The following is a 23,987-nucleotide window of genomic DNA, read 5'->3' as shown; positions in this document are numbered from 1 at the left end:
TTTCAGGCAAAGTGATATTTTTCAGATGATTAACATCTTCTCACCCCATGTGTATTTATGTTATTAATGTGTATTAATGTATTAAGGATTGCATAGGAGATCTCATATTTGAGCCTTGACCATGTTGTATAGTTTGGAGTGAAGATCTGATTGTACAAATCGCCATCAAAGCAAAGTAAAATGAGCTATATACTTGAGCTCTCAGAAAGTACCTATATGCAACTATCAGAGTAACAGCCGTGTTAGTCTGTATTCGCAAAAAGAAAAGGAGGACTTGTGGCACCTTAGAGACTAACCAATTTATTTGAGCATAAGCTTTCGTGAGCTACAGCTCACTTCATTGGATGCCACAGTATGCATCCGATGAAGTGAGCTGTACCTCACGAAAGCTTATGCTCAAATAAATTGGTTAGTCTCTAAGGTGCCACAAGTACTCCTTTTCTATATGCAACTAGAAACACATACAGAGCAATACATAGTTCTCAGTTGTGCGGTGCTCTTTTCAGGGTCTGATAACAGATACATATTGTTACATACTGCAGTGTTTCTGGTATTATTCCTATGTTTGTAAACTACAGAACATTTGGTTGCCTGGGTCAGGTAATTCATTTTTAAAACTTCCTTTTGGAAATAGTAAAGACTAATTAAAGTGACTAGTTGTGCCACTTTCCTATATTTGAAAAGTAATACCTTTAGATTTTATTCTGTTCACAGTAGAATAGGGAAATGGTTGTATCAAAGTATTAGGTGAGCAGCTGTTTTAATTTTACTAGTTAGGACAAAAATGAATAGTTTCAAAGAAAAGCTGCATTTGAGTTGATACGTGTGCCACCTAATCAATGTTGTCCTTTGACTTCTGTGTCCTTGCTATACACATTAGGAAACAATTGTCTTGGTTGTTCAGAAACAGAAACACTGAAGACCACAATCATATAGCTACTAATTATTCATAAGCATTCACAGCAAACAGGAAATCACTTTATTTTTTGTATTAAAATGTCAAGCAGACTGGCTGAAAAGCACTTACAAATACAATAAACTCAACATGCAGGCAAGTCTTTCCTTTACATTTGCTGAAGTCTGTTTATGTTGGAAATTAATATGCTTCCCAGCTAATTTTAATTAAAATTAAATATTCTATTAGTATTTGACATCATTTTGCATTTTCTTGACTTTTTTTCTGTTCATTTAGAAACCACACCGATTTTAATAAAGTCAACCTAGCGTTTGGGGAGTTATACTTTCCAGCTTTTACTGACACTGGAAAAAAAGTAATGTATAAAATATTTTTTCCTAAACTCACAACTTCTAATTACAGTAGTTCTCAATGACATGACATTATACTAAATTCAAAATGACTAGCTGTGAAATCCCAGCTCCATTGAAGTCCACCACAAAACTCCCATTGACTTCAATGGGGCCAGGATTTCACCTTAGGTATTTTGTACCATTTCCAAAACAAGAGTAGAGTGAGCAGTGCTGACAAATACTGTATTAATAATCTCCTTTGAAATAACAGAAAAGAAAAAACAAGTCAGATCTCAGCCTTTTAGATTGGATGAACTAAGTGGTCAAGTTTAACAGAAAGTCCACATAGCTGTAGCATTGCAATTGAAATGAAATTCAGAGAGTGTGGCAACACCTATTCAATGTTCATCTAGGAAATGGACAAGTACATTCTCTTGTCAAACTAAATAGGGCAACATCAAACCTGACGGTCCTCAAATTTCAATTGTTTAAATATCCCATTTTTCTTTAATTGTATATCTGGTCAAAGCATCTTCCCAAGAATTGTAACATTCTTTAATAAAAACAACAAACTAATACATCTCTATGAGGCATTAAGGCTGGGATTTCCAAAAGCACTCAATTACCCTAGCTCTGCTCTCTTTGAAATCAATGCAAGTTTTAACTAATGAATTCAAAGGGAGTAGAGCTAGGCCAACACTGAGTGCTTCTGAAAAGCCTATCCTAAGTATGAGCATCATCTCTGTACCCTTCTGTGCCTCCATTAATTGAGTGCACAGCAAGAGCTCTGCTCTTCAAAAGAATAACCTCAGACAATTAAGTGGCTTAGTATGAAATGCGTAAGTGTCCACGAACCAAAATAAACCCGGTAAGTCTGAAGCCTACCATCCATAGTATTGCATTTTAATACCAAAACCACTGGGAGCTCCTGCCTTTCTGATCAATTTGTATAAATGTAGATTACATTACAAGTTATTTTTGGATATTACTACATTTCAATATAGTTTGTAGGTAGAAAGTGTTATAAAGGTTATATTGTAATTTGTGGTGTCACTGTGCATCATTCAAAGAAGCATTAACACAGTTTAGGAAGAGTATTTCCTCTTTAGAAAGAAATCAACTGTGTAGGCCACATTGAAAAACAAGACTGTAGGTATTTCTTCTGTGAAAATACCATCAGTTGAATCATGGATAAACTATGTGAATTACAGCATATGGAAACTACCTCTGAATTCTAACTGGTTGAATTACTTTAGATGTGATGCTAACACCCATATCGTTTCTTTATTGCCACTTGACTTTGACTAGACCAATGCAATAACCATGTCGAGTAAAATACGAAAGAGTTCTCAAAAATGTTCTTAGACTTGTATTTGAAACCAATACTATGATGATCATAAGTTGGGGAGTAGAAGGGAGGAAAAATGTCTGCTTGAATTGCATTGCTTGGACCTCAATTAGTTATTCTTGTTTCATTTCCAATTAATTATCATAGTGCCAATGTTTGTACATGGCTACTATTTAAAATTAAAAAAGGTTCCTAAAGGATTGAAGATGGTTTTTAATTCCACAGGTAATGCACATTAGAATGTAAGCACCTAAAGATTTATTTTTTTTTCCAACAAAGGAATCACTTTCTTGAAAGGCTAATATGTAACTTCAAACTGATTCAGTTTAAGTACTGATTCCTTTTAGCAAAAACAGTAACAAAACTTCAAATGTATGGAGTTTTATGATATTGCAATCTATTGATGAACTATATAAGAACTGGCTTCTATCAGCAGATACTGACACAAAGATGCAAAAGAGCACACATAATATTCAAATATGAGATAATATAGTGCTTATAACAAAGCAACAGAACCTCTTGAATTTCTAACTAGTACAAATATTTATTCAAAAAAAATTAAATGTGTCATCCAATGAGTGGCTGCAGTGTAAATGAAAGCCAGGGATGCTAACACTGCTACCTATAAGGCGTACAGAACAGGCAAGTGCTGTGCAAGCATCCCCACACAATTCTTCAAATGAACCTCAGTGCGGAATAGCAGTGGTACCTCACGTCAAGGCCTGGGTGTTTTTTGAGCATGGTTTTGTAATATGTACACATGAGTATGAGCTAACTACCAAGCTCATTTACACATGTGATCCACATTTGGATATGAACTGTTTTCAGCAAAAGTATAAGGCTAGCATATTTACCCACTGTACCACTTAGCTGTATCTCTTTGGTAATTTTATAACGAAACTACTCTCAGTTTTATTTCTAAAGGGGAAGAAAGCTTTTCAAAATTTTGTTGCCCTTTTCATGGAGAAATGAACCTAATTTCCAAGTTCAGTGTGATCTCCGTCACTGTAATACACATTATTTAAAAATAACAAAATGGTTCCTATGAAATTATGAGCCCCCTCTATATATTTAGATTACATGGTAATAAATTGTATGATATAATAGTGCAGCATTCTATATTAAGTAATTGCACACTTCAAGTCTCTTGCAATAGTTCATGTACAAACCTAAGAGTTATACACATTTCATTACAACTTCCACAATTTTTATCACAGATTTCTAGGGAGCCATATGAGAGATTTTCTAATAGATGTATCGTTCATCTGGGGAAGAGTTATGGTTAACCTTTGCCTCTACAGAAAAAAAAATCGTTATTCAGTTCACTTGGGTACTTTAAGGTATTCAGAATGCAAAGAAAGGCCAAAAGTACCTAATTTTAAAAAATTCATGCAAGCAAGTTTAACTAAGACACTCTACATATTGCTGAAGCCTTGCTGAAAATCATTTGAAGTGTTAATAGATTTTGCTTGTAAGTATACTACCATGTATTCACAATAGCCTACTGCAGATACCTATATTTCATACTGCTCTATTTTAGTAGGCATACAGAACTGTATTATGTATCATTCAACAACAGTGCAATAAAATACAGTGGCGTAGAAGTGCCATTTAATAACTCTTCAACTTCTAAACAACAACATCCTTTCTGAACATGTCTGTCCCACCAAACTTGCATACTGCTGAACGCTGGTTTCATCACTTGGCCCCTTCCGTCTTTTCTTATACACACTGTAAGGCATTACAGTTCTCTTGTGAAGAACCCGAACTCGGCCCAGTTCTTTAATACAACCTTCATCAACTGCAAAAAGAAATAAAACTCAAATTAATAAACATATTGTCCTTGTTAGTATGCATTTCCTCACCTTATTTTCTTTGATTAAGAAAAGGTAATGTACCTATGTGCTCTCTTTAGTACTAAAGAATAAGATAACTTTGTTTCGAGCTGATCTATATGCATGGGTTGTGGAGTAATGTAAATCATAAGTTGAAAACGTATCCATGATGAGTGAAAATAAATCACGCATCTACCCACCTGAAGCGGTTAGGTATGCTGTTTCTAACGCACATAAAAAGCTATATTGAAATTTGTGTTCAGTGGAGATCCATGCCAGAAGCAATACTGTATTTGGAACTATTTTCCAATATCATTGACCAAAATGGACTTCCTACAGTTGCCATAAAGCAGTGTTGTTTTTGACAACTACACTGTTTCCAAATGTTATTGCTATAGCATGGGATCCCTGGTTCGCTGGCAGAGAAAGGTGCCCACATAATCCTTTCTGGGGTATAAATGACAAAATTTCTTCCCAAACTGACAGGTTTCAGAGTAACAGCCGTGTTAGTCTGTATTCGCAAAAAGAAAAGGAGTACTTGTGGCACCTTAGAGACTAACCAATTTATTTGAGCATGAGCTTTCGTGAGCTACAGCTCACTTCATCGGATGCATACCGTGGAAACTGCAGCAGACTTTATATATACACAGAGAATATGAAACAATACCTCCTCCCACCCCACTGTCCTGCTGGTAATAGCTTATCTAAAGTGATCATGGAAATGGCCCAACCTGATGATCACTTTAGATAAGCTATTACCAGCAGGACAGTGGGGTGGGAGGAGGTATTGTTTCATATTCTCTGTGTGTATATAAAGTCTGCTGCAGTTTCCACGGTATGCATCCGATGAAGTGAGCTGTAGCTCACGAAAGCTCATGCTCAAATAAATTGGTTAGTCTCTAAGGTGCCACAAGTACTCCTTTTCTTTTTCCCAAACTGAGTACAGCTTTATTCCCAACCAACTCCTAGTCTCTCTTGCACTCTTCCATGAATACCCATCTGCTGGGTCCAGTAGTGAAATGAGGTCCAGCATGTGTCGTGTATTACTTAACCCTTCCCAGTCTGATACCATAGTCCTGCAGACCCAACAACAGGGTTGACAGCATTGGCCTGACCAATTTCCCTAGGCTTTCAGGACCCAGACAGGCAGCAAGCCTCATCCATAGTTGCATTTTATTAACCTAATGTACAATACCACTCTGATTTATTCTAACAAGCACCATGCAAGAGTATTGTGCTGAATAAGTTAAAACTTCATTTGTTTGCATCCAGTTGTTGCTGCTATTGCTGAATTCTCATTTGTGTAGGTGTTTACATCCCAGGCAAAATGGTTCTAGAGTAACTGGGAAACAAAGTTTTTACTTAAGTAAGAGAACAACTAGCCATACTGCCTGAAGCAGCTGCATGCTACATTAATAAGATTTTTACAAAGTGTTGTTTAAAGAAAACACTGATTTTGCTGAACACTAGGTTTACATGGCCATTAATATAAAAATCAGTTTAAAAGCTCCTTTTGGAAAGTAAAACTATTAGAATGCTAAGTGAAAACAGAGCAAAAAGACATTCATTACAATGCCAGTAAATAGGACATAAGCTATGCGAAGAGTACCACATATTTTTGTGGGCTCAGAAGATGCTTTGGCTACAAAGTTCTTATGGGGAGGTATAAAGCCATTTCATGATCCATGTATATATTTTCAAAATTTCTAACATTTCAAATTTACTTGTGTCTAAAAATTGTGCTTCTTTACAATTAAAGCTGCCACCCCAATGTAAAAACAATCCATTTCCCATAGATTTAAGACTCCTCAAATGAATCTTGCTGGAGTCCATTCTACACCATTTCCCTTTGCATTATGAATTATAAACAACTGGGATGATGTCTTCTGCTGATTCAATCAAACCACCAATGTGGAAATCCTAATAATTCTAATAGTTACTTTATGGGTAAACAGTTTTAATTAAAAAGAGGAAAAAACAGAGCCTTCCAAAATTGAGGCCGATATTTTCCTAACGGGTTTTCCAAAGTGCATCTGAAATTCTTTGCAAGCAGTTAATAGAATAGACCTGAACAGACTACAAGTAAAGTAAACTAGACAGATTTTTCATGCTGCATTATTTAGTCCAGGTATTGCCACACTGATGTCTTTGGAGTACCTGCTGATGGTCTTTGAAGAGCTGGCTAATTACATGGTGTTGTTTGCCTTGTTTCCCAACACCTAAATTACACGAAAGGTTAAAAAAATGCAATAAATGTATTAACTATTTTTCCATGTAAGCAACCTCTGTAGCTGCCACAGGTAGGCTGAGTTATCATGAAAGAGAGGGGAGATGGGCGTATGTGATGGGGAATGGGAGGCTGTTCATGAGAATGTCTATTAAAACGTGACCCTCACTATAAAAAAAAAAGTTTTAAAATCCCTTTCAGGCTGCCTTTATGCATTACAAAGAAACAAAAGAAGTCACTAACAATGTTTTTCCTTTGAAAGTCACCACTGAAGCTTGCAGAATCATAATTTTTCTGCTGATTGCTTGAATCCAGATATTAATACATAAAATAGAGATTCATCCAGTTCAGAATGACTTCATTACTTTTATCTGTTGTGATTCCTTACATAAAGGTACAATGTTCTTCTTGAGTAGGAAAGAGTGATGTGAAAGAAGAAAATCTGAATAGTACATGCTAAGATATGCTTCTCCACTAATTATTGCTGGCACTTGCTTTAGATAAACTCTGAAGTAAAAAACACTTTGTTTTGGCTTTTTCTCCCTCTTTGAAATCCATTAGGCTTTTTGATGTGTAGCCAATACCTTTCTGGTATCCTAATGGATTTGTTTTTCTACCATTCTTCCCACTCCTCTATACTATTCTCATTCTTTGTGAAAGTTCACAGAGAACAAAATTTGCAAGTTCAGCCTCAGAAGGTGACACAATTAACGTTATTTTAACTTCTTAAATGGGAGACAAAAGTTTGTACTTACTACACCTTTAGGCCAAGTATTGCAACCTGAACTGGACCAGTGCCAAGACTAGTCTTCATAATTTGTCTGAAGAGAGCACTTTCACGGCTGTTCTTTACTTACTTGTTGATATTTATTACTTCTATTTAAAACTGAAACCAGATATTGTGGGCAAATGAATCTTTTGGCTTGTATTGCTCCTTGCCCCAGATTGTATGTATTACAGTAACTAAAGCTCCTGCACCTTCAACTTCTCCACAGTCTCCACTGGCTTAGTTGAACTTTGTTTGGGCTGTTGAATGTGTGTTTTTATATGTTTAGCTCACTTTTACTCACTACATCAGATCTTAGTGCATTATCCTCTTTGGAATCAGACCATGCAACATACTTATTGCTACCACGATTTTAGCATAGCTGTGGGCAAGTATTTTATGGGGGAGAACCATGCAGTAGACCAATCCCAGCTTGGACAGTGGCACCATTTTATAAGTCTTCAGAAAAATGCACGCTTACAGGGCAGACAGGGAAACTTCCAACTATCCTGAATATTGCTGAAGGAAGAATCATCCTGAGTTCAGCATCAACACAACTTCAGAGACTGTGTGTATGTGCATGTAAAAACTGTCTTAAGGGGTAATATGTTAAACTCAGATATGCATAGTCCCCTAACTTATGCTTTTAGTGATCATGTATATGTTTTACACTTATTCAATGCCCATTTATGATTCTTACAGATGTTACACAAAGACCAGAATGATAAAATCCTTCCCATAGGTGTTCTTTTAAACACCAGAGAGATTACCTTTCTTTTGTGACTATAATTTATCAACCCCATAAAAGAATAAAGTTATGGGACAAAAAGAACCTGCTGTGAAAGTACTTAAATGACTAAATAAATATGATTCAAACTGCATCTGAAAAAGAAAGGCTTTTACTTGCACTTTTAAGTCATCACTAAACTAATCTCAGGTACACTGTTAAGCTTTTATAAAGGGTGAATAAGAAGTTCTGTCACCACAATACCAAATCCATAAGAAACAATTTAGTCAGCTTCCAGTTGCTACTGTTCTAGTGCCAAAATCATATGAGCATAGGAAAGTATTCACTTTATTCATTTAAATTCTTTGGAAGCCATCCTACCTTAAGTAGGATGGCTTCCAGAGGATTTAATGGAAAATAAAAACAGATTGGGCTCTGGTATTGTTTAAAGAAGAAATAACCCGACAAACATAAAAATCAGAAATCTGCTCCTCAATCTGAATATTAAGCACACATTAAAGACAATTAATTGTACTTTTGAAAATATGAGTACCAATGTTCCTTCTCTGTGTAACTGTGCTGTTGTGACATAGGTGCAAAACAGGATGCCGCTATCATATCAGCTTGGAATGAAATCCGTAGTATATTAATGTAAATGAAACAGTGTTTTTTTAAAAGCAGGAAAAAAGCCCAACAACTAATCTTGCTTCTGTGTCTTATTAAAATAGTTTTAACTAGTGTTTTCCTATTTTCCCTCCCTAATTTTCTCATGGGTTACTATGTGCCAGACACAGCTGAAGTAGAAAGGGCAGCTCAGCAACTTTACTCATTGGAGAAGCTGTTATAATTAAAAAAAATAAAAAAATAAAAATCAGAAAATGCTTTTTCTCCCATACTTTCTCACAGTATATTCTCATGAACCACCCAATGACCTCTGTTTCTCCCCTCAATTTTGTGCGCTTTATTCTTCAGTCTCAAAAGGCTCCTAACATTATAGATGTTGGAGGCAGAAAAGACATGATCAACCAGTCCACCCTGGGGACCATTCAAGGTTATTTACAGTGTATTTCCTAGTCTCTCCCCCTCCCCACAAGGCCAGTTTTTAATGTCCTGCAGAAGAGAGTTTCTACGCATATCTTGGGAAGACTACATCATACACCTCACTGTCAAGAAATTTATTTTGAAATTCACCCTAAATGCTCTTTTTCTCAATTCTATCTCTTATGCCTATTTGAATCAATGACATCTAGTCCTGAGGATTTGTTACTATTTTCTAAAATTATCTCAACACTTCCTCTTTCGATACCTCAGTCTCTGGCAATGCTTTATCCTTATTACCTAAAAAGATGAGATTTAGGACAAGGGGTTCTCAATCTTTTTCTTTCTGAGGCCCCCCCCAACATGCTATAAAAATTCCACGGTCTACCTGTGCCACGGTAACTGGTTTTCTGCATATAAAAGCCAGGGCTGGTGTCAGGACAGGGCAACTGCCAGGGGCACCCACATTGGTCAGACTTCGGATTCAGCCCAGGGTGGCAGGACTCAGGGTCACGGACTTCAGCCCCATTTGGTGGGGCTTTGGCTTTCTGCCATGAGCCCCGCTAGTCAAACACTGGCCATGCTTGGAGGACCCCCTGAAATCTGCTCATGACCACCCCAGGGATCCCCAGACCCCGAGATGAGAATCACTGATTTTGGGTAATTATTTCTGCCACGAAGGCCATGACAACCATTCAGTAACCATTCAGTTACTTTGCTATGTTTACATCCTCTTCCATTTCTCCTTTTACTGCCTAGCTGTACACAGACTCACTGAATCTCTTGCACACTTCCCGCTTCGGATGTATTTAAAAAAATTTTGTTTGTCTTCAGCTAATTCTCTCTCAAAATCTCCCTTGGCTTTTCTAATTTTCATCTTACATTAATTTTGTCATAGTTCATTTTGCTTTCTATTGTTGTCAGTTGGTCTGGATTTCTCTCCTTTTTTGTTTTTTGCTTTTTTAAGAATACCTGTTAAACTCAAATCTGTTAGTCTTTAAGGTGCCACCAGACTCCTCGTTTTTGTGGATACAGACTTACAAGGCTACCCCTCTGATTCTTGGACTCTGTCATTTAACAATATCATTTTATTCCTTTCCTTTCCCTTTCTTTGGTTAGGGGTATGTATATTTTCTGCGACTCAATTCTGGTATGTTTAAGCAGCCTCCATGCTGAGCCTAAGAATTTCATTTCCTCACTTTTGACTTTAGGCTCTTTTTGAATAGTTTCCTTATTTTATTTATTTATTTATTTATTTAAAGTTCCCCTTTTTAATCTAGAATGCCACAGTGCTACTTTTTGGTTCCTGAATAGGTTGAATTTAATTATTTTGTGGTCACTATTACCTTATGGCTTGACTGTACATAGTTATTTCTTCAACCAACTCCAGTGTGTTATTTAATACAAATTGGAAGTTGATCATCACTTGTATGCTCTAGAACTAACTGGTCCAAGAAATAATTTTAGGTTTCAAAAATACCAGTCCTCCAACTTTATTCTGATGAAATACCCAAACCCTAACCCCTAGCACTAACCCTAACTTTATATGCACGTCGGTTAGGGTGAAGTCACCCATTGTTACTGCTTTTATTAGATTTAGTTAGATGTTAGATCTCCCCCAAAACTACATACACAACATCTTTCTCTTATGGGTAAACCCGCTAATAGAGTTGTATTATTATGACTTGGGATTTGTATACACGCAGGTTCTCTTTACTCAGAATTATTTCATTACGGAATGTTTTGTGTCCAATGCTACTCCCCTACCTTTAACACCCATGTCTATCCTTCCTGTATAGTACATACCAGGGAAATCGAGAAAAATAAATACTCAGAGAAAGTAGAGGATCAGACTCAGATTACTTTATGGCTCTATACAGCTACACAGCAGAATCTGGACTTTAGTTACATATTGAAAAAGGCAAAGGATTTAAATATTCAACACTACAGAGGAAGAGGGTGCTTTTGATTTTCTGAACCTAGAGCCAATTGTGGTTGTCCATGCAAAAAGTTGAGGCTCCGAGTTACCGGTCGAAGGATAGCTCCAAAAATATACACAGCTTTAAAAGCCTCAGTACAACACAATATGAAACTTTTTGGCTACCCAAGTTATGGATCTGGTCTAAAGAAACCCAAATTGGTTTATGCTTCTACTTCAGGTTGGCAAACTTTAACAGAAGTATTATCCAATGATTTAGTCTCTCACATGTTTTCATATTGATTTGCAACAATTTTCTGGAGGCTTATGCCAGAGTACAGAATAAATCAATTTAAAACTTCTTCTCCAAATGGGAAACAGACTTTGAAACACTTTGAATAAAAATGGGTAATTTTATAGCAAAGTGCATATCAACTAACTTTTTAACAGGATACACTGATCTTAAGTTCTCTTTTCTTCTTTCAAGTAATTTATCCAGAACAATTTACAGAGCATGAATGGAAATATTTCTGAAAGCTCAGCAAAAGTTGGGAAAATTGCTATGGTTCGGCTTCCAAGAAATAATATGCTGTCGATCAAGCACTAAAATCTCTAAGCTAGAAGTTCATACGGAAATTTTGTTGAATAAAGTTAATTTAAAAACATTTGTCCTCTCCATGTTTTTTCACACACACAAAGTCATTTACTTACTAGTCATCTGCTGATTTTTATTTTTTAAACCAAAATTGCTTGACACAGCTGAATTACATACACTTTATTTATGTCTCCTATTTACCACACAATCCTAGCTGCCATGCAAAAAACTATCATTAAATTAGGATGCTAAAACCACTAGATTTCAAAAGACATTTCTACACATTTCACTGTAGACCAGTTAAAGCTGAAGTCATTCAATACCTATAAAACTATGATCAGTGCATTTTAGTGTTGGTGATTATTCCAGGTTAGAGTAAACTAATTTTATAGATACTGGGATTGTGCACACACATACACACCCCTCCCCCGCCACCCCAGTGTGTCAGGGCAGAGTGAAGGTTTGGGTGCCTTAGCCATCCATTTCTATATCTTAATATGTTTGAATTTCTTTAAGTTTAACTTTAACTCTTAATTTCCTGGGAATACTTGTTTTGGGGATAATCATAACACCCTTGTAATGGTTTTTACCCTTAAATTACTGGTACGCACTTGCAACCTTAATACCTGGTGTACAGTTTTTGTCTGCGGATTTCCTTGTTTTTAAAAAGTTATTGAAATCTCATACATGAACAAGAACCACACAAGTCAAAGAGAAGGCTACCAGGTGATATTTTTAAATCATTTGCTGATTTGTAATATCTAGCTGTCATTATGGACTAATGGCTTGACAAATATCAATGAAAAAGAAAACAGCACTTGGGCTGGCCCAGAGGCCCTGTGGTTAGTATTCTGTCTTGCTAGAAGAGATATTGATTAGATTTCCTGGCCTGGATACTCATTCTCTAGTCAAAAGGTATGAGAAATGTTGAGACAGCCGACTCGGATACTGAAGTGAGGGCCTTTACTTGCTACACAGCAAACATTGAGTGATCACTTAACAATAACAATAGTCGGTTCTCCAAAAAGCAATCTCGCTCTAGGGTAGGTTTCCGCAATATGGCAGCTAGTAGGGACTTTAGAGGGAGTGGCGGTGTATGGAGAGAGCAGCCTTTATTTGATCATCACAGTTTAAAGCAGTGTTTCTTCAACTTTGGTTTTTTCCCCACAAGGCAACTGAAAAACTCAAAAATTGGTAAAGAAAACTGGAAAGCGAAACCTGCAAATTATGCCTTGAGATCTTGACAGCCCTAACTGTAGTGCCATGAACACTGATATTATGCTAACTATGGCAATAATCTCACTTACTCAGGAAACTGGTGAAAGACAGTGTTTTAATAAAACGAAGTATTTTGCTATTCTATTCATACAAAGAACGAGGTGAACATCAAGAGTGTATCACTGCAGGTTCTCACAGATTAAGCTTTGGCTTTACTTTTTTAAAATTTTTGTGGGAATTTATTTTTTATTCCTATGAAGATTTTGAGCAGCTAGAGCCCAAGTCTTTTCGTTCTCTGACATTATTCCTGAATCTAATCCAAAGATTTTTTAAAATTTTCTTAATTATAACCTGATACCAGCTGAACAAGCAGATTTACCTGGTTTCTTACAGATATTTAGAGAATTTTGTGTTAGATTTTGTGTTTGCATGTTTGTGGCAGTAACGGGGGACAGGGCCCTTTGGAAGTACACAGAAAGATCAAGAGAATGTAGACACATAGTCGAACAAATGCACGGCTGCAAGTAGAAACATGCTTTAAATCAGCACTACAACATGAAAAGCTTAATGGTTCAAAACTTCTTTGCAGCAAAATTTTAAAATCTTAATCAGTTTTTCAAGTTTGGGGTGTTGGGTTCAAACAGTTTTGATAAAAAAAGACTAGCAAAGACAGTCACAATACAGTCTCTGAAAGTCATTTTTTTCAACGTGTGGCAGAAATGAGCAGAAATAAGAGGAGTTTGGGAAGATGTGTTACAAAAATGTGCCCAGTTACAAAGAGCCTATTAAGAGGCTAAAGGCCAATCAAGGCAGAACTGAGGAGCGCTGGCAGTACCTGAAGAAGCTATCACTATCACACCTTTTGCCTGATTCTTCTTTCTCATTTAATGGACTGCTGATGTACTTAACTCTCAATTTATGCAAGACCAAGTCTCAAATTATGCAAGAAACAAAAAAAGAACAAGCTAAGAGCTAATCTTTTAAGTACATAAAATTCTGAATGACAGGAAAATAAACAAGTAGAAATAGCCAAAAAAATTAAAAAGTGTAAGTTTTATTGCCATTTATTACTTTTTAAAACAGAAAGGAAATTGGACAACAGCCAATTTTTTTTAAAGTCACTAATTAGGAAAATATTCCTCTATTTTTCTGGACTGGATACAGCTAGAGAGTCACCATAAAATCTTATTCGGTTATGTTATTTCTAATGAAGAAAGAATCATGATACCCTGGCTAAACTCTGATATGAGACCGTCTCTGATCATAATTCCGAGTTTTCTTAAATCCACTACAAAACCTATACCATGCAAAATATTTGGCCATCAAGACCATTTTCCCAGTAAGACTGCTTATATTTCTTTAACTGCTGTCATCTGGTTTGAGACACATGTTTAAGGTAACAAGAGGACATCATACACACAGGTCCACTAATGATTTCACAGCACAGACGAATATATAACAGTAGGATGCACTAATGCTCTCCAAAAGGTAAAAAGTGCATTTCTGAGTATAGGTAAATTCACAGATTCAGATTCCAAGGCCAGAAGGGACCATTGTAATAATCTAGTCTGACCTCCTGTATCACACAGGCCATAGAACTTCCCCCAAATAATTCCTACAGCATAGAAAAACATCCAATCTTGATTTTAAAACAGTCAGTGATGGAGAATCCACCATAACCTTTGGTAAATTGTTCTAATGCTTAATTACCCTCACTGTCAAAAATGTATGCCTTATTTCCAGTCTGAATTTGTCTAGCTTCAACTTCCAAAAGATCAGATGCACGCTATTTTCTATATGTAGAAATGTCCGTGTAACTCTGCAATAGGTGCTTGAATTGACAGGAGTAAATCCATTTGGAAGTGCTACCTATCTAAAAATACTGCTCATTCTCTAGTTTCAATCCAAGAACTCACATTTCATATATCAGTAACTTCAGTTTAGATCTTATGGCCTTTGGTACAATGCAAAAACCTAAGCTTAACCCCCCACCCCCAAAATTTTAAAAAGTGAAATAAAAACTTATTTCACAGAGCAAGTAAATACTTGCTTACTGGATTCAGAACACTCCATGGGGGGGAACCCTAATAACTGAACACAAAGGAAACATTACAGTTGCATGCACAACCTTAACTTTGTCCCCAGGTCTGCTCTAATCTATGCTGGATGCCCAGGGCCCAAAGGGCCCTTTCACCAGTTGGGGATCACTGGGGCATAATAATGTTCTGTCAAATACCAGTTTCCATGTTTCATTTGCTAGTTATCGGGGTGAGAATGGGGGAGTCTTGTTGGAGCCACTGGGTGGCTCTATGCCATTCAAAGCTTCCTGTAACCAGTGGGTATCCTCAAGTTGCCAGTTATACTGTTTTTAGGGCTTCTTTGTGCTGCTTAACCTGGGCAAGACAACCTTACCATACTGGGGGAGCTAGCTCCATATTTAGTACCTTAGAGAAAATAACTGAAGAATTAATGGTCATACAATGCCGCGTATCACTCCATAATTCAAAATCAGTGTGGGAGGCACAAAAATGTGCCATTAGCAATAAAAGTTCGATCTCTGTGATTGGCAGCTTTTGAGGCTGCTTTTAAAACAATCATCATATAAAAGAGACTATGGACCAGTTTCCACTTTGCTTTGAAACTTATTAGTCATAAATGCTAATTTCATATTTAATTCCAAGGTTTTCTAGCGTGTTAAACCTGCAAAGAAGCACAATGTACAATGTGTCAGGATTAGAGTTGCCTTATACTGCCAACATCAAAAATGATGAAAGAAAAAAAAAAGTGGTAACTTGCAGGAAGCTAAAATATCTAAAATTTCAATTCAAATACAAATTTAGTTTATAAATGGTTGTAAGTGCTTCATATCTTGTGATCTTTCAGATCAAAAGGAAACTAATTGTACACTATTACCTTTTCTAATTTTACAACTCAGATCTGCAATGATAAACTAAATTAAAGATGTACAGATCAATGGCAATGGACTTTAAACTTGCTAGCTAGAAAACTGTAAGTATGACATATCTGACCGAGTTTTATTTTAATTTGCTTTTTATTGATTGTAAAGCATGTTTTCTTTTGTGTCAGCTGTGAGATACTGGAAGCCTTTTGAAAAATTTGAAAAATAGAATAGCATAAGCTATTACTAGAAAGATACAGTACACAATTCAGATAGGCTGGATACATGAATATTAATATTTATGCAAAACAATAAGTTAGTATTTTTTGTCTCAAATTGTATCTCAAACTCATTCATCAAGAAAAATTAATGTCTAATATCCCTCATGATATAAAACTACTACTTCGGACCAAACTAAAAGCACAGCTAAAAGGAAGCATTAGCTAACATAAACACCTCACCAGGGAAAAAAAAGTTTTTAATTAAAACCAGCAAGAACAAGTCACAAAGGAAGTACAGTAAAACGTTCAGGATGGTCTGACTCAGCCAAGTATTTGCAGTTCACTTACTCTAGCAGAAAAGAAGTTGGTAATCTCTGAAATCACTATTCAAAAGGCAAACCTTTTGTCCTAAGAGGAAAAATGCACCTTAACTCATCATCTGTGATTGTTTCACAAATTAAGACAAAAGAATTACAGTACTGCAAGCACAACTTATTAAACCTTAAAATGGATGGTTAAAGAGGAAAACACAATAAATATTATACACATCTTATAAAATTGTCTGGCTTTGAGCCTAAAATCATATCACTGATTTTTTATTTAGAATTAAAACTTTAGTAACCACCAGACAAAACACTTGACAAATAGTCAAAATTTGATAATCCAGACTTGCCTTAACAGAACTTTAAGCAATTGTATTCTGACTCTTATTATTTGAATGCTAAAGATGAATGGGAAGATATTCTTTGAAATATCTATGGAAGGTATTTTCTTTATAACAACAAAGTTCATAAAGATCCTTTCAGATTTCAGATGTTACTTGCAGCAATCTGAAAAAGACTTATGTACCAGCAAATGTAGTTCTTGGACTAAACCACCTATGCAGATCTACACTAAAAGAAGTTGTATGCCATGGCCCACAATTCTGGAATCCTTCTAAAGCCATTTAACCAGGTGAACAGAAAACAATATAGGAATATGAAGCTGAAACTACATTTATAACTGTCACTACAATCATACTAATCATTTAATCTAGCTATTATGCTCTGAAGGAGAAATGGCTAGTGGAGAGCTGTAGAAGTATTTAAATAACAGTGGTTACCAAAAGTAACCTTCCTTTCTCCACACAAAATTGTTTCTGAAGGGGTCCGCTGTAGAAGATTAGCAACACCCGTAGAAAGTGTTGGTTAAATAAAGACTGAAGGACTGCCAGCTGAAATGAGCATCTGATTTAGCTCCAAAGTGAAGAGAATAAGGCTAAATGAAAGTTTGACTTGAGCTCTACGCGGTAGTGTCACAACCCAGTCTCTCTGGTGCTGGAAACCATATCAGTTAACAATAGGCCTGGATGCAGACTTCTTCAACTTTAGACTTTTCTCCAAAGGCCATGGAGTTGTGAATGGAGTTCCCAAAGTATCTGGAGTGCTTTTTCCTTGGACTGCACTAATTAGAATGACGAAGCGCATATTCAGCACGCTACAGTCTCCTGGAAACCACTGCTGTCAATAAAAGATGAAAGAAATTGCACATAGACTTAGAGCACTTTGAGGCCTCTTCTTTGGAACCTCTCAGTATAGATGAAAACCTTCCTGGGAAAAGGTGGCAGTGCTGCAGAGAAATCTGTACTGTTCTGAGAGGGTACTGGAACCAAAGATCTTTTTGTCTTCAGAGACTGATACAACAGACTGTGTGGAAAAGACCTCCTCCAATTGAAGGCATCTCTTCAGCTTGCTTATTGCTGTGAAACAAACACTACAGGTGCTGAGCACCCTTTCCCAATGAGTTTTAGCAACTGACATACTGATCTGAGGGCCACCTCTATTGTCGCATGAAGCACAATTCCTGGAGCTTGAATACTTCTCCAGAAGTACCACCTTGACTGGATCCTATACCAAGATGAAATGTAACTTAAAATTAATTTTATGTAAGTAAATTTCAACGAAGAGCAACAAAAGAAGTTTGGCCAAATAAACTAACTGCAGTAGATGAGGAAATGGTTCCAAGACTGCCTGAGGTGGTAGAAAGGTAAGAAACTTCAGCTATAGAGGTGATGCCTTTTGTAAATTCAGATTTCAGAGTAACAGCCGTGTTAGTTTGTATTCACAAAAAGAAAAGGAGTACTTGTGGCACCTTAGAGACTAACCAATTTATTTGAGCATAAGCTTTCGTGAGCTACAGCTCACTTCATCGGATGCATACCGTGGAAAGTTTAGAAGATCTTATTATATACACACAACGCATGAAAAAATACTTCCTCCCACCCCACTCTCCTGCTGGTAATAGCTTATCTAAAGTGATCACTCTCCTTACAATGTGTATGATAATCAAGGTGGGCCATTTCCAACACAAATCCAGGTTTTCTCACCCCCCCCACCCCCCCACCCCCAAACTCAAGATCCATAAACCTGGAAATCCTGGGCGCCCCATCATCTCAGGCAGTGGCACCCTGACAGCAGGATTGTCTGGCTATGTAGACTCCCTCCTCAGGCCCTACGCTACCAGCACTCCCAGCTACCTTCAAGACACCACTGACTTCCTGAGGAAACTACAATCCATCGGTGATCTTCCTGATAACACCATCCTGGCCACTATGGATGTAGAAGCCCTCTACACCAACATTCCACACGAAGATGGACTACAAGCCGTCAAGAACACTATCCCCGATAATGTCACGGCTAACCTGGTGGCTGAACTTTGTGACTTTGTCCTTACCCATAACTATTTTACATTTGGGGACAATGTATACCTTCAGATCAGCGGCACTGCTATGGGTACCCGCATGGCCCCACAGTATGCCAACATTTTTATGGCTGATTTAGAACAACGCTTCCTCAGCTCTCGTCCCCTAACGCCCCTATTCTACTTGCGCTATATTGATGACATCTTCATCATCTGGACCCATGGAAAAGAAGCCCTTGAGGAATTCCACCATGATTTCAACAATTTCCATCCCACCATCAATCTCAGCCTGGTCCAGTCCACACAAGAGATCCACTTCCTGGACACTACAGTGCTAATAAACGATGGTCACATAAACACCACCCTATACTGGAAACCTACTGACCGCTATTCCTACCTATATGCCTCCAGCTTTCACCCTGACCACACCACACGATCCATCGTCTACAGCCAAGCTCTGTGATACAACCGCATTTGCTCCAACCCCTCAGACAGAGACAGACACCTACAAGATCTCTATCAAGAATTCTTACAACTACAATACCCACCTGCGGAAGTGAAGAAACAGATTGATAGAGCCAGAAGAGTTCCAGAAGTCACCTACTACAGGACAGGCCTAACAAAGAAAATAACAGAACGCCACTAGCCGTCACCTTCAGCCCCCAACTAAAACCCCTCCAATGCATTATTAAGGATCTACAACCTATCCTGAAGGATGACCCAACACTCTCACAAATCTTGGGAGACAGGCCAGTCCTTGCTTACAGACAGCCCCCCAACCTGAAGCAAATACTCACCAGCAACCACATACCACACAACAGAACCACTAACCCAGGAACCTATCCTTGCAACAAAGCCCGTTGCCAACTGTGTCCACATATCTATTCAGGGGACACCATCACAGGGCCTAATAACATCAGCCACACTATCAGAGGCTCATTCACCTGCACAGCCACCAATGTGATATATGCCATCATGTGCCAGCAATGCCCCTCTGCCATGTACATTGGTCAAACTGGACAGTCTCTATGTAAAAGAGTAAATGGACACAAATCAGATGTCAAGAATTATAACATTCATAAACCAGTCGGAGAACACTTCAATCTCTCTGGTCACGCGATTACAGACATGAAAGTCGCTATTTTACAACAAAAAAACTTCAAATCCAGACTCCAGCGAGAAACTGCTGAATTGGAATTCATTTGCAAATTGGATACAATTAACTTAGGCTTGAATAGAGACTGGGAGTGGCTTAGTCATTATGCAAGGTAGCCTATTTCCCTTTGTTTTTTCCTACCCCCCCCCTCCCTCCAGATGTTCTTGTTAAACCCTGGATTTGTGCTGGAAATGGCCCACCTTGATTATCATACACATTGTAAGGAGAGTGGTCACTTTAGATAAGCTATTACCAGCAGGAGAGTGAGTTTGTTTGTGTGTGTGTGTGGGGGGGGGGGGGGTGAGAAAACCTGGATTTGTGCTGGAAATGGCCCAACTTGATTATCATACACATTGTAAGGAGAGTGATCACTTTAGATAAGCTATTACCAGCAGGAGAGTGGGGTGGCAGGAAGTATTTTTTCATGCTTTGTGTGTATATAATTAGATCTTCTAAACTTTCCACAGTATGCATCCAATGAAGTGAGCTGTAGCTCACGAAAGCTTATGCTCAAATAAATTGGTTAGTCTTTAAGGTGCCACAAGTACTCCTTTTCTTTTTGTAAATTCAGTTGGCTCATTAGCTCTGTGTGCATACCTAACAGCTAGATGGTTGAATTATGGGTAGGTGTCATGAGGCATGGCAGGGAACTCAGACTGAGGATTTCATTAGGGAGAACTTCTCTGGTCAAAACAGTTTGCTCAAATAAACAAATGCAGAAAACTACATGAGCTTGAAGACATACAAGTTTTAAAACCAGCTAGCACACTGGACGTCTGTGATAAATACTGAATGCTCACTTTACTTTTCTGAACACATTTTGCCTAAGGAAATATTTTAAAATGACTGCAGTACAGAAGAAATACTAACTAGAAAAAAAAAACTTTAGCCATTAATTAAAGCCCTTAACTTTTTGTGAAGACAAAGATAACAGAAACCAAGTCAAGATCCAAAAAATCTCTCTCTGGTGTAAACAGTAATTTTCAATATGGCAAAATCATTCTAATCTGCCAGTTTAATTTATGTTGCCATAAGTAGTGCACAAATATAATGTCATGCCTGCTTCCAAAAAGTCTGAGTTTGAACGTCCCTCCAGATGGTTTGTGAGATCCTTCAACATCTAGGATTTCAAAACTAATTTATACTTATGATGGGGTAAAAGCTTTTATTTTTAAGCTTAAATAAATTTTAGATGTTTGATACCCAAGGCTTAGTGACTACTCCTCAGCCATTTCAAATTAAAAACAAATTAAAGGAATATACTGTGGATATTCGAAATAATATCCCTAAAATTGTGGATGACTATCCTGAATTTTAAGGAACTGAGGTCCTAAATAATGTTTTCTTTGTATTCTGGGTCTGATGCAAGAAATACTTAAATAATTAAAACCAAAAAATTTAACTCAAGAGAAAAGTAATCCAGTACAGCACACCTGTCTTTTTCTGATTTACTTTAGTCTCATCAACTTGGGTTTTTTTTTTTTGGCCATATCCTTACAAACTCCTCTTTTTTCAGAAATAATATGTTTTTATTATATTTATACAGTATCTAAAGTATGGCACGCACTTTTCGGACAAATAAAAGACACAGGACCATATTCTCAACCGGTGTAAATTGAAGCAGTACTATAATGAAGTGAACCAATCTGGCCCATAGTCCCTGACCTTACAAGAGCCCCCACCAGCTGTAGGTTTCAGTGACACTTGGGGACACTGCAATTTGTAATACTGAGACCAAAATTTTGACATACAGTAATAAAACAATGGAATGGAAGAAAGCATGGAGGACAAGAGTTACAAGTTGTTGCATTTGCTTTGCTAAGCTATGAACATAGTATGATTGCTGGGGGGACGTGGTTGATAAGCTCTGGTAGCTTTGAATTATGTGGTGGTGGAAATGATGAAGGAGATAAATGGATTAAAGAAGGTAGGAGCATCTGCAGAGAAGCTGGGGAAAGGAAAGTGCTCATTGGGGTAAAGAATGAAGAGATAGGAATGAGCCAGGCAAAGAGGAGGGAGAGAGGAATGGATAAATTTGAAAACCACAAAGATGAATGCAGATGTCGTTGTGAAAGAGGCAAAGTTTGACTGGATTGGCAGTAGCAAATTGGCTACATAAATCACATTAGATCAATCAATTATTGGAAAAAATAAGTAAAATATGGCATCAATTATGGTCTAAAAAAAGTCCACATGATTAGAGTGGATGATATCATGACAGCAGAGGAAGAGTAAACATGTTCTGAAGCTGTGAAGGCCTTACAAAAAGGTCTTCCCTTGAAGAGTTAGCTGTGGTAGCTGGTAGTGCTGGCTGGAACCCAGTGTCCCCCAGTGGCTTCTTCTTGGTTCGGTGGGAAGGGGACTCAGGCCCAGCACATATCCCTGGAGCCACTAACAGCATCTGCTGTATATCTGGGCTCAATTATACTTTTAACTTTTATCGTGTTTGGTAACTAATTCCATATGTTGGTTATCCTCTACATGAAACAATTCAGCCTGAATTGTCCACCTTATCCCATCAACTATTTTTAGAATTTTGTCCATTTTTTCTGAACAATTTACAAGCATGAAAAATGGTTTCACGAATTTTAACAATCCTTTTCCTGATTTCTTGATATTGACAAGTGAGGAAAAGTTTTAGTCACACAATGAAGTTACACATGTAGTAGACTTGCCTCAATACTAACACGGAAATGCTATTTTATCATAGATTTGGAGATGAAATTACAAATAGGACATTTACCATGGTAAGGTAGGTTTTGACATGTAGTTCCCAAACTTATCCTTCCTTTCAATATTTTCCATAAATATTTTGCCAGAAGATTTTTATTTTTCAAGCAAAGTTTGAACAAAACCCATACAACTTCAAAAATATCAAGCATTTCGCTTTTGGAAAAGTTATGGTTTTTGCCATCACAATTCACAAAGTTGTCTTTATCCAGGAACTCCAAAACTTATTATATTCACGAGGCTTCTTTGAATACTCTTGCACTGGTTGTTAAAATATGGTTTATGGATAACTGAAAATATTTAAATAAGAAAAAGTGGGTGCTACACAATCTCTCTGAAGGTAATTTAGATGAGGATTGCCAATTATTTTATACATTCCACAGGAATACAAAGAGCCGTGGTTGGGGTCCAGTGGAGTTCTATGCATCGTCTATATGCACCAGAAGGCAGCTACACTTAGAAGGTCAGTAAACTGAACACACAAATTTGAAATACTAGTAGCAGAAGGAATATGGACAAAAACCAAACAAGCATTAATAATGGATTCATAGTATTAATGGTCTACCTCCCTACAGCAGATGATCACACGCAATAGCTTAGAGAAGGAAAGGATTTTTATGTAGTCATATTTTGAACCAATACATTTCTTCTTTAAAATTAATTGTTCTGGAAACTATTGTTGCAGAACCGATGACGTTCAAGGATCAAGCTGGATTTCAATACTTCCAAATGACTATCTTAACATTTATAGTGTATCTTGAGTTAAATGACCCTAAAATACTTACCAAACTAAGGTGCCCATTCTGAGAGGTGTTCAGAACCTCACAGCATCTTGCCCTTTAATTAATATATAAACCATACATAAGAATCACATCAAGCACACCTAAAATAGCCTTTGGGTGATATGTGGCAATTGTTTAACAGTTTACATGAACACTACAAAATAGTTTAGCACAAAATATATAAGAAATATCAAAAGAATAAATGTTGAAAAGTACATCTGAAATTCCAAGGGACAGTTCCAAGAAGAGATTTTTTGCAATCATACGAATACCTTGTTTATTTAGTCCTGCAAAAAACTATAAGGAAATGTAAGGTCAAAGTGAACACAGTACAGGTACATTTCCTAGGCTATATAAACCTGGATAAAAATCTAATTGATATGTGGACTCATTCCTAATCTTTCCAATTTTTATGGGAAAGTTCCAAGACAAATTATCTGGAGAAATATAAAAATGAACACAGCTGTCACCTGTGCAACTACTATATGCTTGATAAAATAGTCTTGATAAAAACAAATATATGTTATGTTATTTTGAGGAACATCTTGAAAGCATTTCCAACTTTTCAAGAGGTGAACATTTTGCTTAAAAGTGCATAAC

General features: G+C 37.1%; 1 protein-coding gene across 8 annotated transcripts in view; it reads right to left on the bottom strand.

Moving 5' to 3' along the window:
* Window positions 1–973: 973 nt before the first annotated feature.
* ATE1 (arginyltransferase 1) overlaps window positions 974–23,987 on the bottom strand; it is a 181,861-nt gene continuing 158,847 nt past the window's right edge. For all 8 annotated transcript variants that reach the window (XM_084633129.1, XM_084633132.1, XM_084633133.1 and 5 more), the window contains one exon: window positions 974–4,397. In XM_084633129.1, the coding sequence (XP_084489255.1) occupies window positions 4,219–4,397 (179 nt within the window). In that variant the 3' untranslated portion in view covers window positions 974–4,218. The remainder of the gene's footprint in view (window positions 4,398–23,987) is intronic.

Source organism: Lepidochelys olivacea, assembly GCF_965140295.1.
Source record: "Lepidochelys olivacea isolate rLepOli2 genome assembly, chromosome: 7".
Taxonomy (NCBI): domain Eukaryota; kingdom Metazoa; phylum Chordata; order Testudines; family Cheloniidae; genus Lepidochelys; species Lepidochelys olivacea.
Note: the sequence above shows the minus strand (reverse complement) of the source record. Positions and strands in the feature narration are given on the sequence as shown.